We start from the raw sequence: 15929 nt of genomic DNA, 5'->3' as shown, positions 1-15929 counted from the left end.
CTGCCTAGCCACTTGGTCCCTAGTCTGTAGCAGTGCATGGGATTCTTCCATCCTAAGTGCAGGACTCTGCACTTGTCCTTGTTGAACCTCATCAGATTTCTTTTGGCCCAATCCTCTAATTTGTCTAGGTCCCTCTATATCCTATCCCTACCTTCCAGCGTATCTACCACTCCTCCCAGTTTAGTGTCAGAAATCATGAAAGGGATTCAGGATGTCATCTCTACATTTGTTAGGTGCTGCTTTGGCATTTCGCCCCCCCCCGCCCCGGCCTGTAAAAAAAATTTATAGCTATGGTGTGACTCTGTATCTGTACCAGCACATGTAATGTGGGATTCCACCCCACCACCTGTGTCATCTGATGGCAGGGAAGACCACTGTGCTTCTGCAGCTCTTCAGAATGGTGCTGTTCCACACAGGTCCAAAGCGGGCAGTTTTTACAGGCAGTGGTGATCATCATTTCCATATATTCATAGCATATACAGAAACTTCACAGCTGAGTTATTTGCAGCTGTGTCAGAGCAGGGTCAATGCAAAAACCTGACATCACACACTCTCGTCTTTATTTACCTATCCCTTACTTTTGTTTTCTGGTTTCTTATTGTAGGGCTCTTTATAAGTGCTGGTATTCTGGCACTGGTTAGATAAAAGAACATAAAATGGGGTCCTAGTCTGTAACTAGGGTGCTATTGGTGCTACAATAATATGAATAATAATAATAATGATGATTGATAAAATTGGGAGGAAAACACATTGTTGCAAATATAAAATAGCACGGACTCTGTACACAGATGAAAGAAAAGAAAGTAGGTCACATTTCAGGCCTGATATCCTTGGCAATGCCTCTTTAAGTTAACAGCTGTGGATCAGAATATATGTTTTTCTACAAGACCACAGCCAGCAAATTTAGGCTTGCACACAGATGTCTCGAGCTGTTCATAACCTTCACTTTATGACTTGTGATGTGTCACATAGCAAGTGATTAAACCCATGAAAACGGATAATTTTATTATTTTAACATGATTAAAATGTTTGTATTATGTTATGTATATAAATATGTACTGTAATTGTTTAGCTGTCATATTCTGACTTTTTGTAGCTTTGTACTGTATTGGCTAGAGAGGAAAAAGCATAGTAGTTAGGTATACAGGGAAAAATATGTTATACTGGTGCCTGAGTTACCATGAAAGATTTTCCCTTCAGTCTAACAATGTGTCGCTCACTGAGATTTCTTTTTCTTGCTCTCTTTATCATTGTCCTTATCTTGTAAGGTCTTGGCTCCCACTTCATGGGTCTAGCCCTGGTGTAAGTTCCTAGTTGTCTGCATTGTTGCTCACAGGTTGCTGTCTGCAGCTCCTGGGTCACTGAGTCTGCTTTAATGCTTGCTTCTTGATCTTAGTGTTTACTGTCCATGTAATAGGAGATCACTCACATGCAGGAATGGTTCGTTTCTGTTATGTCTGTCTGCTGCCAAGCATTAAGTTGTTGGAACATTAAAAACAATTTGATTATTTTAAAATATATCTTTCGAAATAGTTGCCTTGTTTCTAATGATATTTGTTTCACTGGAGGTATATGGAATTGTTTTTCTTGTTAAGAAAAGTTTGTAATTTACATTTGCTTATCGAGTATTGTGATGGCTCTATAAGAAACTTTAGATAGATTCACTGATTCAAGTAGTCTTGAATGGTTTAAATCTTGGATTTCTGGATTATATGTGATCGTATGAAAGATCAGACTGTATAATCTTTGCATGAGTAAAGTTTTTCTATACAGTTCCAAGAGAAAGCTATGATGAGTGGAGCATTTGTTTTATTTAAGCTTTTAATTACTGTGTTCTTTTACAGGCACAGAGTTAAGATTGTTTGGGTGCTGATTATAGAGAATATTTCTTGTTAATGACTGTGTCTGTGTGAATGAAGTGGGTGTTTTAGGATAGTGTCAGAATTGTATATGTAGCCATAGCTTGTGATTTCAATAATTCTGTTTTTTTAAAAACAGGTATTTTAGTAATTGTCTTTTCTTGAATGGTACTTATATGTAAGTTAACAAAATTTGTTTTGGAGCAGTATGTGGGGATCCATTTATCAATAAAAATGATGTTATGGTATTTATATGGAAAGTATTTGAAGGTAGAGGAACACTGCCAAAATAAAATAAAAGAATCAATTAGAAACTCATGAGCATCTCATAAATATAGCACTTGTGGGTGGGGATAAATGTTATGATGTAGTGATGTGCCTTCAGAGTTATTTATTACAAAGCAATGAATCCCACATGGCCATTTTTGCTTCACTGAGTGTAATCCCAGAAAGTCAGCCATATAGACATCTGCTGCTATTTTTATTATTATTATTTGGTTAAGATTTTGATACAGCAGTGAGAAAAAAATCAACTGTCACCTAAAAATGACCCCCAGGGATTTTCACAGATTCTATCAACATGTTTTGTTTTTTCCCCGCAAATTTCTACTGGCTTTATCTACATCCCCTTGCTACATTTCAGCTACTCGCTTTCTTCTCCTTCTTGTTCTTCTTCTTTTTAAGGGACTGACAGATGAGGTGTGCTGTTTAACCATAATTCACACAGTCCTTTCTGAAGCTGAAGGATAAGGACTAATAAGAAAAAAAACTTTTAGCCCAAGGTTTTCATAAGGTGGCAGTGAAAGATTCTTCATTTAATCCACTGTTGTGTCTGCAAATAATTCCTTATGCTAAGTAGCTCCTCACATTCATAGATACTGCACTGACTTTTAGTACATTAATAACACCTGTCATGAGATTTTGGGATATACTAGAACAATTTATTTCCCAGTGGGGGTCTTATCTAAACAAGATCAGTCTTCATATCTTTCTTCATTTAACTGGGATTCTATAGCAATGTATCTGGTATTATCTGTGTCTTGCTGTTGCTCAGTTTGTGTGTGTGTGCAGGGGGAGGGATATATAGAGCAGACAACAGCTGCAACAGGATTACTGTTGTGCCACAGAGTATTTCCATACTAAGCAGAAACCATTTTATGTTAAATCTCTTCTCTGTTTCCTTGGAGTAAATGCACAGTGCTAACATAATGCAAAGGAACCACGCAACCTTGGCACAATAACAAGTATGATGTATTATGAATCTTTTCAATGTTCAGTGTTAGATTTTCCTTTTTAAAAAGAGATGATATTCCTAATAGGTGGACAGAGAGGTCGTGTGATGGGGCACTCAACCCACACTAGTCCTGGAGGAGTTAATATAGGCAAGAAAGGCCAATTAATCATAGTCTGCACCTGGAGGGGAGCTAGGATGCAATGAGGCTTAATTGAGAAATAAGCTCACCTGGGCAAAAACAGCTGGGACTTCTATAAAACCAGGGAACTGGCAGCAGGGAAGGAGGACAAGTAGTCAGGGGTCTGCAGTCACACTACCTGATTAGGGTTGCCAACTTTCTACTCTCAGAAAACCAAACACCCTTGTCCTGCCCCACCCCTTCTCTGAAGCCCCGCCTTCTCATCACTCCATTCCCCTCCACTGTTGCTTGCTCTCCCCACCCTCACTCGCTAGCTCATTTTCATTGGTTTAGCTCAGGGGTTTGGGCTGTGGGAGGGGGTGAGGGCTCTGGGAGGGGCCAGAAAGGAGGAGTTCAGGGTGCGGAAGGGGGCTCTGGGCAGTGGGTTGGGATGCAGGAGGAGGTGAGGGCTCCAGGTGCGGGCTCTGGGGTGGGCCAGGGATGAGGGGTTTGGCATGTAGGAGGGTGCTCCAGGCTGAGACCGAGGGGTTTGGAGGGTGGGAGGGGGATCAGGGTAGGAGCAGGGCTTGGGACATGGGAGGGGGTGCAGGCTCCAGGCAGCACTAACCTCGGGCGGCTTCTGGAAGCAGCAACATGTCCACCCTCTGGCTCCTACACAAAGGCACAGCCAGGCGGCTCTGCATGCTGCCCTGTCTGCAGGTGCCAACCCTGCAGCTCCCATTGGCTGTGGTTACCACTCAATGGGAGCTGTAGAGCTGGTGCTTGGGAGGGGGGACAGAGTGCAGCACCCCCTGGTTACTCCTATGCATAGAAGCTGGAGGGGGGACATGCCGCTGCTTCCAGGAGCCATGTGGAGCCATGGCAGGCAGGGAGCCTGCCTTAGCCCTGCTGCGCAGCCAAACAGACTTGTAATGGCCCGGTCAGCAGTGCTGATTGGAGCTGCCAGGGTCCCTTTTTGACTGGGCGTTTTAGTCAAAAACCAGACACCTGGCAACCCTATACCTGATACAAGGGAGCGGGAGAGGAGGCATCTGTAATAGGTAGAATAGGAAGTAGTCAAGGGAAAGAGTAGTAAGGACTGTGCAAGTGAAGATCTGAGGTGCTGGGTTGAGGGTCCTGGATTGGAACCCTGGATAGAAGGTGGGCCCAGGTTCCCCTACAAGGGGCATCCAATTTGGGGACTGTTAGAGACAGTTTGAAGGGAGACTTTGATAATAGTGTAGAATGGGGTGGAATTTCTGTGTGACTTGGCCAGAGGGCTAAGCCATGAAAAGGAAAGCACACCGCTTTGGGAGTATGAGAGAGGCCATGGAGTGAGGGAGTGAGATGATGGGTTGAGCAATCTCAGGAAGGGGCATCAGACCATGTGGCAAGTTAATCCCCAGACGGAGCACTAAGAGGCACTAGAGTGGTAAGAGGCATTTTATCCCAGGCTGTTAGGAATATCTTTTGTGTAGGTTTTTTTCATAAAGTTGTAACTCAGCCCAACTACTGAATACCTTCTAAGAAATATATTTCAGATTTACATTATTGATATTAGAAAACACTTTTATTTCACACATCCCACTGAACTCACTTTGGGTTTATATGTCAGAGGGATTTTGTTTGGGGAATAAATGAACAAAAACTAAGAGAACTACATACATTTCTAGTGAAATCTCCAATTTGTGTGTGGACAATGAAACATTTGAAAATGGAATAATAAAGGATTTATTTTCATTAATACCCTAACAGAGTTCCTTTTCCCCCTTCTACAGACCAAGAGAATAAAGTTAGGAGGTATCAGTAATTTAGGAAATAGGTTTAAGGCCAAGAAGCCTCATTACAATATATTCTAATTTTTCCTGCTTCTTAAGCTAAGTCAACGTTCTACCTCAGGGTGAAGCCTCATTTAATCAGACACAAATGCAGTCATAGGGGTTATTCTAAAGGAGTATTCAGTATATTAACCACTTACCCCAGAATCTAGGCATGTCATCTCTACAACATGTTTATTTTTAATTGACCTAAGGAGTAAAACTTCCATTTTTGTTTTTAAACACTGCTCACTCCTAAGAAGCACTAAGTTCTGATACATACTCTGTGAATTCTTGGTTCTAATGGAAGTGCAAATGCCAGCTGAAACTGGCACCAGACTATACTATACTATTATATAAGTGTTTAACTAGGCGTTACAACATAGGTATTTTAGACTGCAAGCATATATCTCAATCAACATAATAGTATCCATGAAAATGATGTTTTAGTGATTTGTGATGTCATCAGAATCCAGAGTTATATGTATGTAGTTTTAAAAGTTTGCTGTATTTCTGATTCAGTGAAAAAATCACATATTTTAACAAGAAAAATGTTTTTATAAAATCATATTTAAGTGTAAGTGTATAAATGTTTGTATGTGTTTTCTTTCTGAAGAATTCTTTGATTTTAAAGGCAGTTATGAACAGCACTATTCAAGGGAATGAGATTATGGCACCTTAGTTAATTTTTACACAAGTAACTGACTAGTTTACTTACATAATACAGTTCTGTTAGTTGAAATTTTGTTCACGTTTTATAGAAAAAGTAAGAATTGCACAAGTGTTGTATTGCCTTCAGAGATCATATACAGGATACATTTTCCACTGTTTACATTTGTGGTCTGATTTTTAGATGCTTCTCTAATTTTGGACTCCCCATGTAGATCTCTCACACACATACCATCCACCTTCCCTCTGAAGCCTGGGGAAGTGAGTTGCAGGTCCAGAGATCCTCCACCTAATTTGAAAAACACTCGGATACCACAGTAATGGCCACCAGCAACAAACACCCTAAAAGGGAAAGATCCCCAATGGCCCAGGATGGGAAGCTTCCAGGGGTGGGAATCTTGCCTCCTCCTCCTTCCCGGAGAGAAAATCTCTGCGATATCTACCTCACCTGCAAATTTAGCGGGGAGGTAAAGGTGTCCCTGTGACCAAATAAGGACCTGATAGGTTCTCCTCTAGCTCTTCCTGTTTATCTTGGGACTAGGCAGAGTTAGAGGAGCATGGATCAGCTCCTCATTCTGGCTGGCAGCTGTCTTTGTATCATTATTATTTATTATATTCAGAACAGCAAGTGGGCAACTAATAAGGATTAGTATAGAAGAGGTTTTATTTAATTCAGTTTTTAAGCTGCTTTACTCAATGAAATCTTTTAAAACACAGAGCTTATATTTTTAAAGCTACCAACAATACACTAGCATGAATTCTACAGTGTATGTGACTCTGAAGCTTATTTTCAAGAAAGATTAAATGTTGATGTACAGCATCTGAAATTATTATTGATTACATTTTGCAGTTGTATACGCACTTTGGGGACATGGCGATTTAGTGTTTCAAAGTTAGACGGGAGGTTTCAAACTGTCTTGTGGCAAAAATTACAGAAGCTATGGAGGTGTTGCCAACTCTTGCAATTTTTATCACAAGTGTAACAATATTTGATGGGGTTTCTTTTTAAGCCCCAGCTCCTGGGGTCAGTGAATAATTTAAAATCTTACCTTTTTATTTTTTAAAGTAAGTTTCTAGTCCTTATAGTTGAAGAGGAAAGCTTGAAAATGTGTCCCAAGTACACCAAAAAAGCTTAAAAAAATACAGCAAACCACCAAAAAAACAACCCCCAAACAAACCAACCCAGAGGCAAATAAAATTTTTTTTTTCATGATTTGCATGGTAATCTCATGGTTTTGAAGGCCTGACTCTTGATTTTTGAATGCTTGGGGTAGGCAATAATGCTATGGTGCAAAAGACAGGCAAGAGGTAGTGCACAACCCCTATGTAGGGAATAACTTTATCAAAGGATATAGTTGCTAACACAGTTTCAAGGTAACTTCACCTGTATTCCCCCCTCTGTGGTCAACTCCAGAAGTGCCTAGTCAAGTCTCAGATCTCCAGCCATCACCTGTCTCTGGACAGGGACCCTTGTCCCACTTTCTTCTGACCGCGGTGGGGTTAAAGTGGCACAACTCCCTGCCTTATACTGTGATATTCCCAGCAAGACAGTCTGCCTAACCGCCGGTGCCTGTATGTTGCTTTTTTCCAAGGGCTAAGGACAGTGTTTTTTGCCAGCTGTTACTGCTCTTTCTAAGCAAGCACATTTTTATTATGGGAATAGCATTGCAGAAGAAACCAAGAAAAAACAATAAGTCCCTATACACATGCTAAAATCTTACCAGAGGTCACCTGTCAGTCTTCAGTGGCCCTAGTAGGCCAATGTCTTTCCAGCCCTTCCCTAAGGTTTGAGGCTCCCATGGAGAAGACGGTCCTGTCCATTTGCTGGATCAGAAAGAGGGCCACAAGTGAGTTCAAGCTCATCCTTTTATATCAAACCCTTTCTTTGTTTCCTAGCCTCTGGAAAACGCAGCCTCAACCAGTATATGCAAACTACCCCATGGGGGAGAACTTCTCTGGAGTTGTTTAGTCTCAGTGACTTGCCTTATAATCACCCACTCCTGTTTCATTCCTAGAGTTGCTCCCATGGAATGGAATACAATCGTATATAAATCATTCATAAATTTAATACAGTTGTCTCCAAAGTCACTGCATAGGGTTGCAGAATCTGTCACAGTTGTTACTTCAGAATTGACAATGAAGGTAGATCCACCAAAAGATGTCTTTAGTTAATTTATGCTAGTAGTCTCAGAACTTTCTTCCTGCCATTCAGAAGACTATTGTTAGTGATTTCTGTGGTTATATATATGGATAATGGTTTTCTTTAATTTATATCTTGCTATAGAAAATTTTAATTGTAAGAATTCTGGCTATAGCCTGTATGGAAGTCATAATATATGATTTATTGTTTCTTCTGTTATATACATTTTCGGGTGCCCATCCCAGAAGTGTCTGGGCAATAAAAACAAAATTATATTGTAATTTTTCAAAAGCACATTCAAGATGTTAACTCCTGGAATGCTGATCCACGCTCCAATGTTTGAGTCCTGGAAGGGGCACTGGGAGTGGTTCTGATTAGACCACAGTGTTCCCTGCCCTGCTGGTGCAGCAGCTTTGTTTGCTGCTTGTGCCGTTTCTGGGGCTGGCCCCACCACTGGGAGAAGCTGCTGCTTCTAAATTGTCCTGAGTGCTCTCCCTCTGCACCTCCATAGGTATTCTGCCTGCCTCTGAACTCTGCATGCGAATTCTTCTAGTCATTGTTACTAGTGCAGTGCCCTTGCTATCACGTGGCAGTGACCAGTAATGCTACTACAAGACCGGCCCTCTTTTTCGGGGTGTGAGGGCAGGGTATAAACTCTTTCAGATACTTTCTTTAGCCTACCTCTCGGATTATCCCTCTATAATCCCATCTCCTCTCCCTCCCCTTCTCTACACTAGCCTTTTGGCTCTCCTATACATGATCTTACCCTGTTTGTGAGAGAGTCTTCTGGAGTGTCTGCCCGTTTGAGCAGCTACCTTTATTTATTTTTCTTTGCCTTCCTTCACATTTCCAGTGAAAGTCTCTCTCGTCTCTCTTGCCTCTGACCCATTTTTATCTACTTTAAATCTCTTCAAAATGCCATGCTGGCATATGATTCAATATAACCAGATATGAATAAGTCTGTAACTGAATTTTTAAACTGAAATATTTTGGAATAGTTGGTCTAGACAATATTGGGTACAATAATGTAGCATTGCATTGTTTTGGGTATTTTTAACAGAAGTCCTGTGCTGGTGTTCCAGTGCTTGCATCGCCATGTCATTTGCCTAGACTGCTTCCATTTATACTGTGTGACTATGCTGAATGATCGCAAATTCATCCATGACCCTGTGCTTGGCTACTCTCTTCCATGTGTTGGTAAGTTTGGGGGGGGGGTTGTTATTTTTAGTTATTCTTGCCCTAACCTCCAGAAGAATACTGTTGATTTCAAATCAAGTTATGGGGTTTTGTGCATGTTATTTTTTAAATATATCTATGGAATTATAATGTGTATTAGTAGTTGTTTCATCTGATGGAAAATATATTTGTTATTGAAATGGCCCTTCTTGCTTTGCATGTGAACTGGGTCTGGAGTATTAACTTGATTCTAAAGGGCATTTCTTTTATGAGCAAGTGCATAAATTTTTCACATTAGTATGTCATCATCCTAAAGCTAACGGATGATCACAATAAGTTGCAGCCATAAATAAATAAATAAATAAATAAATCCTTGATGTCTTCTACATCTCTTCTTTTGAGTCAAATAAGTTAGGTCAAGAAAATTATCTTCAAGTGCTAATAAGAAAAGTACTGTAATAAGAATTTCAAATAGCTTTCTGATTGATGAAGTTATCTCTACTAATTGCCACTACGTAGAATGAAACACAGATGATCCAAGGAATATGTTATGTTATCTACTGTACCTGATTAGGAAGTGAAGTTTGGCTTATGTAGAATAAGATGATTTATATTGAATCTCAAAGATCTGTTTTGGCAGATCAGAGACAAGAAGTAGAATCTATCACATTGTCACACAAAGAGTGAGGCTCTTACAAAGTTGCTGTGTAGGACTTCACTAGAATTTATTTTGTAAATTACCTTCCCTTCACTTTACAAGCTGCAAGTAAAATGGATTTGCATTGGCAGTTAGAGCGAATAGCTAATATATTTCATATTAACAGATGGAAGAATAATTGCGGATATTTCTTAAGAGAGTGACATTCTACATCAGGGCGTGTGTCAAAGATACTAAATCTACAAGAATTAAAAACAATTCACATTGTCTATATTTTCAGCTGCTTTTAATTATTTCAACAGCATCTTAGCAATGGCCACAAGTTCACATTTCATGACAGTTCATATATTGCTTATGTTTTTTAGCCAAGTCTCATTTTATACATGGTAACCTCATCTGCTATTGCATAAAAGACTTCCGTTTCTTCACCCCCAAATACATAACAGATCTAGTGCAGTTTTGTTAAGATGATTTGTTCTCCTCCCAGTGTTACTTCCTTGGTTTTTACCATGATGATGTCTGGATATTCAATATTAGTCTGTCCCCCTGCCTCCTTCCCCTACAAATGAATCAGTTCCCTGCCCCACATACAAATTAATCCGTTATTTTTTCCTCTTCCTCTCTCAGTACATCAGTTCCCTTCCCAGTTCTTCCATTTGCTCCCCAAATTAATCATTTACCTCAGTAGCAGCTCTTCAAAGCTGTAGCAGCCAGCTCAGCCCTTTCCCTCAATCAGACTTCTTACTCCTGTAGCACTTCCCCAGATTCAGCCCTGATGTTCTCACCAGATGGCTCTTCTCCTCTGCTCCTAGCTGAATCATTGTATGTATGTATGTATTTGATTGCTGTTATACCCACAATGTGCTAGGCACTTCCCACACATCTTGCAGCACCACTTTCTCAGTCCAGGGGTTCTGCTCTACTTGTTCCCTTGCTTTGAGAGTACACCAGTAAATCTATGATTTTTGTCCGCTACCTGGAGATAAGGGGCTAAGTATCTTCTGCTCCCTTCTCCAGGTGTGGGGTGGGTACTGCTAGAGCTGAGTGGTAGGAGGGATCTGAGGGAAGGCATGGGAGTAGGGAGAAATGGTTGTAGGGAACAATCTTGGCTCAAGTGATCATGAGCTAATTCAGTTGAAACTGAACGGAAGGATTAACAAAAATAAATCTGCAACTAGAGTTTTTTATTTCAAAAGGGCTGACTTTCAAAAATTAAGGAAATTAGTTAGGGAAGTGGATTGGACTGAAGAACTTATGGATCTAAAGGTAGAGGAGGCCTGGGATTACTTTAAATCAAAGCTGCAGAAGCTATCGGAAGCCTGTATCCCAAGAAAGGGGAAAAAATTCATAGGAAGGAGTTGTAGACCAAGCTGGATGAGCAAGCATCTTAGAGAGGTGATTAAGAAGAAGCAGAAAGCATACAGGGAGTGGAAGATGGGAGGGATCAGCAAGGAAAGCTACCTAATTGAGGTCAGAACATGTAGGGATAAAGTGAGACAGGCTAAAAGTCGAGTTGAGTTGGACCTTGCAAAGGGAATTAAAACCAATAGTAAAAGGTTCTATAGCCATATAAATAAGAAGAAAACTAAGAAAGAAGAAGTGGGGCCGCTAAACACTGAGGATGGAGTGGAGGTTAAAGATAATCTAGGCATGGCCCAATATCTAAACAAATACTTTGCCTCAGTCTTTAATAAGGCTAAAGAGGATCTTAGGGATAATGGTAGCATGACAAATGGGAATGAGGATATGGAGGTAGATATTACCATATCTGAGGTAGAAGCAAAACTGAAACAGCTTAATGGGACTAAATCGGGGGGCCCAGATAATCTTCATCCAAAAATATTAAAGGAATTGGCACCTGAAATTGCAAGCCCATTAGCAAGAATTTTTAATGAATCTGTAAACTCAGGAGTAGTACCGAATGATTGGAGAATTGCTAATATAGTTCCTATTTTTAAGAAAGGGAAAAAAAGTGATCCGGGTAACTACAGGCCAGTTAGTTTGACATCTGTAGTATGCAAGGTCCTGGAAAAAATTTTGAAGGAGAAATTAGTTAAGGACATTGAAGTCAATGGTAAATGGGACAAAATACAACATGGTTTTACAAAAGGTAGATCGTGCCAAACCAACCTAATCTCCTTTTTTGAAAAAGTAACAGATTTTTTTAGATAAAGGAAATGCAGTGGATCTAATTTACCTAGATTTCAGTAAGGCATTTGATACCGTGCCACATGGGGAATTATTAGTTAAATTGGAGAAGATGGGTATCAATATGAACATCAAAAGGTGGATAAGGAATTGGTTAAAGGGGAGACTGCAACGGGTCCTACTGAAAGGCGAACTGTCAGGCTGGAGGGAGGTTACCAGTGGAGTTCCTCAGGGATCGGTTTTGGGACCAATCTTATTTAATCTTTTTATTACTGACCTTGGCACAAAAAGTGGGAGTGTGCTAATAAAGTTTGCAGATGATACAAAGCTGGGAGGTATTGCCAATTCGGAGAAGGATCCGGATATTATACAGGAAGATCTGGATGACCTTGTAAACTGGAGTAATAGTAATAGGATGAAATTTAATAGTGAGAAGTGTAAGGTTATGCATTTAGGGATTAATAACAAGAATTTTAGTTATAAGTTGGGGACGCATCAATAAGAAGTAACAGAAGAGGAAAAGGACCTTGGAGTATTGGTTGTTCATAGGATGATTATGAGCTGCCAATGTGATATGGCTGTGAAAAACGCTAATGCGGTTTTGGGATGCATCAGGAGAGGCATTTCCAGTAGGGATAAGGAGGTTTTAGTACCATTATACAAGGCACTGGTGAGACCTCACCTAGAATACTGTGTGCAGTTCTGGTCTCCCATGTTTAAAAAGGATGAATTCAAGCTGGAGCAGGTACAGAGAAGGGCTACTAGGATGATCCGAGGAATGGAAAACTTGTCTTATGAAAGGAGACTTAAGGAGCTTGGCTTGTTTAGCCTAACTAAAAGAAGGTTGAGGGGAGATATGGTTGCTCTCTATAAATATATCAGAGGGATAAATACAGGAGAGGGAGAGGAATTATTTAAGCTCAGCACCAATGTGGACACAAGAACAGATGGGTATAAACTGGCCACCAGGAAGTTTAGACTTGAAATTAGACGAAGGTTTCTAACCATCAGAGGAGTGAAGTATTGGAATAGCCTTCCAAGGGAAGCAGTGGGGGCAAAAGATCTATCTGGTTTTAAGATTCTACTCGATAAGTTTATGGAGGAGATGGTATGATGGGATAATGTGATTTTGGTAACTAATTGATCTTTAAATATTCAGGGTAAATAGGCCTAATTGCCTGTGATGGGATATTAGATGGGTGGGATCTGAGTTACCCAGGAAAGAATTTTCTGTTGTATCTGGCTGGTGAATCTTGCCCATATGCTCAGGGTTTAGCTGATTGCCATATTTGGGGTCGGGAAGGAATTTTCCTCCAGGGCAGATTGGAGAGGCCCTGGAGGTTTTTCGCCTTCCTCTGTAGCATGGGGCATGAGTGACTTGAGGGAGGCTTCTCTGCTCCTTGAATTCTTTAAACCATGATTTGAGGACTTCAATAGCTCAGACATAGGTGAGGTTTTTCGTAGGAGTGGGTGGGTGAGATTCCGTGGCCTGCGCTGTGCAGGAGGTTGGACTAGATGATCACAATGGTCCTTTCTGACCTTTGTATCTATGAATCTATCAATCTATGAATTTGCAGATAAAAGGTGGCCGTATTATACTGGTCATTAAAATTTAAAAAAGTACAAATTATACTCTCTCTGCCCTTGCTTAATGGCAACAAAAATGTATCCCATCTCTCTGTATGGTGTCTTGTATTAATGAGGCTTCATGCATAGAAACTTCTATGAGTGGTGACCTCTACATATCTTTGAAATAATTAATAAGGTGCTTAGAGGGACAATTTTGCATATGCATGAAAGATGATTTATGGTTATTTAGTTACTGTACAGGGCACTGGAATCTCATCGCATTACCTCATACAGGAAATGTATACACACAGTATATTAGCCACTTTAAACAGGCACTGTTCTTACCATCACAACTCCATTTTAAAAACAGAATTATAGCAATAAGGGGTTATAGCCCATAGGATAATATTTATGAGAAAACAGGTTTTTGACAGAGGAAAATATGAGGGGGGCCAGGAAAATCCAAGATTTTACGTTGCTGTAAGCACACTGCAAAAATGTCTTTTTTTCAGTTTATTTCTAAGGGTCATCATATGTTGATGTATTTTAAAGAGGTCTGGATAAAAGATGCTATTCCCATGATCACTGTAAAACACTGCTATATCCGGGCATAATCCTGCTGCTACCACATATAAATAAGTGCAATTACTGCCGGTGTGTGTGTATGGAACTGCTAACAAAAAGGAAAAGGCTTTATAGTATAATAAATTGTTTTAAAGACCCATCTTTCATTGAAAGAACGCTGCTGGTGAATGATTAAGAAAGCACACATTTTAAGATTAAACCATTTTATCCCCCATCAGATTCCATTTGTGAAATGACTGGATGTTTTTGCACTATGGAAAATCCTGATGATATGATAAAGCTATGTACCATCCATGAGTACAATAGTTACAAAAAGAGGGAATAAGAACAGTTGTCAGTATATTTAAAAAGCCTGAAATGTGTAGAGTAAGTATAATTACATGTAAAAAAGAAAAAGGCAGGATTTTTTATTTGATTACTCATGAAGCACATTTGAGTCTCCTCTGTTCTGCATAACATAGACAAACCCCTCTGCAATCTAAAAGATGTGAGAGAGAGATTTTTAAACTCAAGTTCAGTGGTCTATGAACAGAGCATTCTCAAGGATGGGTATAGGAAATGGTAGAAGTCTGATAGGTCTATGATGTAAAGAAGAAACAAGCTTCTGCAACAAGGTGAGTTGATTGCCAGGACAGCTCATCAGTCAGCAGTAGATGCAGCAGATGCATCTTCAAGATCAATGGCAACTGCCCTTGTGATGTGCCGTGAATCATGGCTTCCCACTTTGGGGTTTTCCAAGTCCAGAACACCATGAGGATCTGCTCTTTGAAGGAAATAATCTTTTCAGCCAAAAGATGGATGAGTCCTTACATACTGTAAAGGACTCCAGGGCTACCCTCTATTCCCTGGGCATATATACTCTATCCTGAAGAGAAAACGCCACAGGCAATCATAAAAACCTCGCCCAATGGCTCAACAATTTTACCACCGGCAATTGTATGAGCCACCTCATAAGAGGCAAAGGGTTCAGAAGTCCCATTTCCCTGTACCTACTATGGCGGCATCATTATCCCAACCCCCAATTCCTGGCTAAAAGATATATAGGTTGGGAGTTCAAGAGCTGCAAACCAATGATGCCACCATCTGTTGATTCCCACACATTCCAGCTATGCAATCAAATTTACCTGCCTGTCCCCTCCAAAGCCCCATCCCTGCCCCTTTTTGAGGTCCAATTCACAGGGAGATTCTCAAACAGAAATAGAATCCCTCCTGCAGCAAGGAGCAATCGCATGGTGACACTGGGGTTTATAATCCCATCCCTGGAAAAGGGCATGTGGTTTATAGCTCTTGGTATGAAGGATGCATATTTTCATGTGGACATTGACCTCACTCACTGACTTTTACTCGGGTTCATAGTTGGCCCCAACCATTTTTAATACAAAGTGCTCCCATTTGGCCCTAGCACACCTACAGTCTTTACCAAGGTCTTTTTAATAAGAGCAGCCTATATCAAGTATCATGTCTTCATCTTCTCCTGTCTCAACAACTGGCTTCTCGTTGTCAAGGCACATCAAGAAGTGTATAAGTCATCTTTGTCAATGCTTCAGCTCCTTCCTTCCCTAGGAGTCAGTGTAAACTCAAAAGTCTCTGTCCTTGCTCCAATACAGATTTTAGACTGTATCAGAGTGTCCCTAAATTCAATCGCAGCAAGAGCTTGTCTGTCCTTGGACAAGTTCCAAGTGATGAACAACCTCATATATCAGGTCATGAACAACCTTCACCATCAATCAGAATTTGTCTCTCTCTCTTGGGGGACACAGCTTCATGCACTTCTGTCATGCAATTTGTCAGGATCCATCTTCATTGCCTGCAGGCATGGCTTCAAACAGTGCAATCACTAAGCAATCCACGAACACTATAGTAACAGTCCCCAGCAAGTAACATCATCTCTTCTAAGATGGACGAATTCTCGTCAAGTATGCAGAGATATTCCCTTTCTTTCCCTCTCACTAGACA

General features: G+C 40.4%; 1 protein-coding gene across 6 annotated transcripts in view; it reads left to right on the top strand.

Annotated features, from left to right (window-relative positions):
• PRKN (parkin RBR E3 ubiquitin protein ligase) overlaps window positions 1–15929 on the top strand; it is a 1277841-nt gene that overhangs the window by 847299 nt on the left and 414613 nt on the right. For all 6 annotated transcript variants that reach the window (XM_038394015.2, XM_043511264.1, XM_043511262.1 and 3 more), the window contains one exon: window positions 8898–9034. In XM_038394015.2, the coding sequence (XP_038249943.1) occupies window positions 8898–9034 (137 nt within the window). The remainder of the gene's footprint in view (window positions 1–8897; window positions 9035–15929) is intronic.

This window comes from Dermochelys coriacea, chromosome 3, assembly GCF_009764565.3.
Source record: "Dermochelys coriacea isolate rDerCor1 chromosome 3, rDerCor1.pri.v4, whole genome shotgun sequence".
In the NCBI taxonomy this organism is placed as follows: Eukaryota; Metazoa; Chordata; order Testudines; family Dermochelyidae; genus Dermochelys; species Dermochelys coriacea.
The sequence above is the reverse complement of the archived record's forward strand: the minus strand, read 5'-3'. Positions and strand labels throughout refer to the sequence as shown.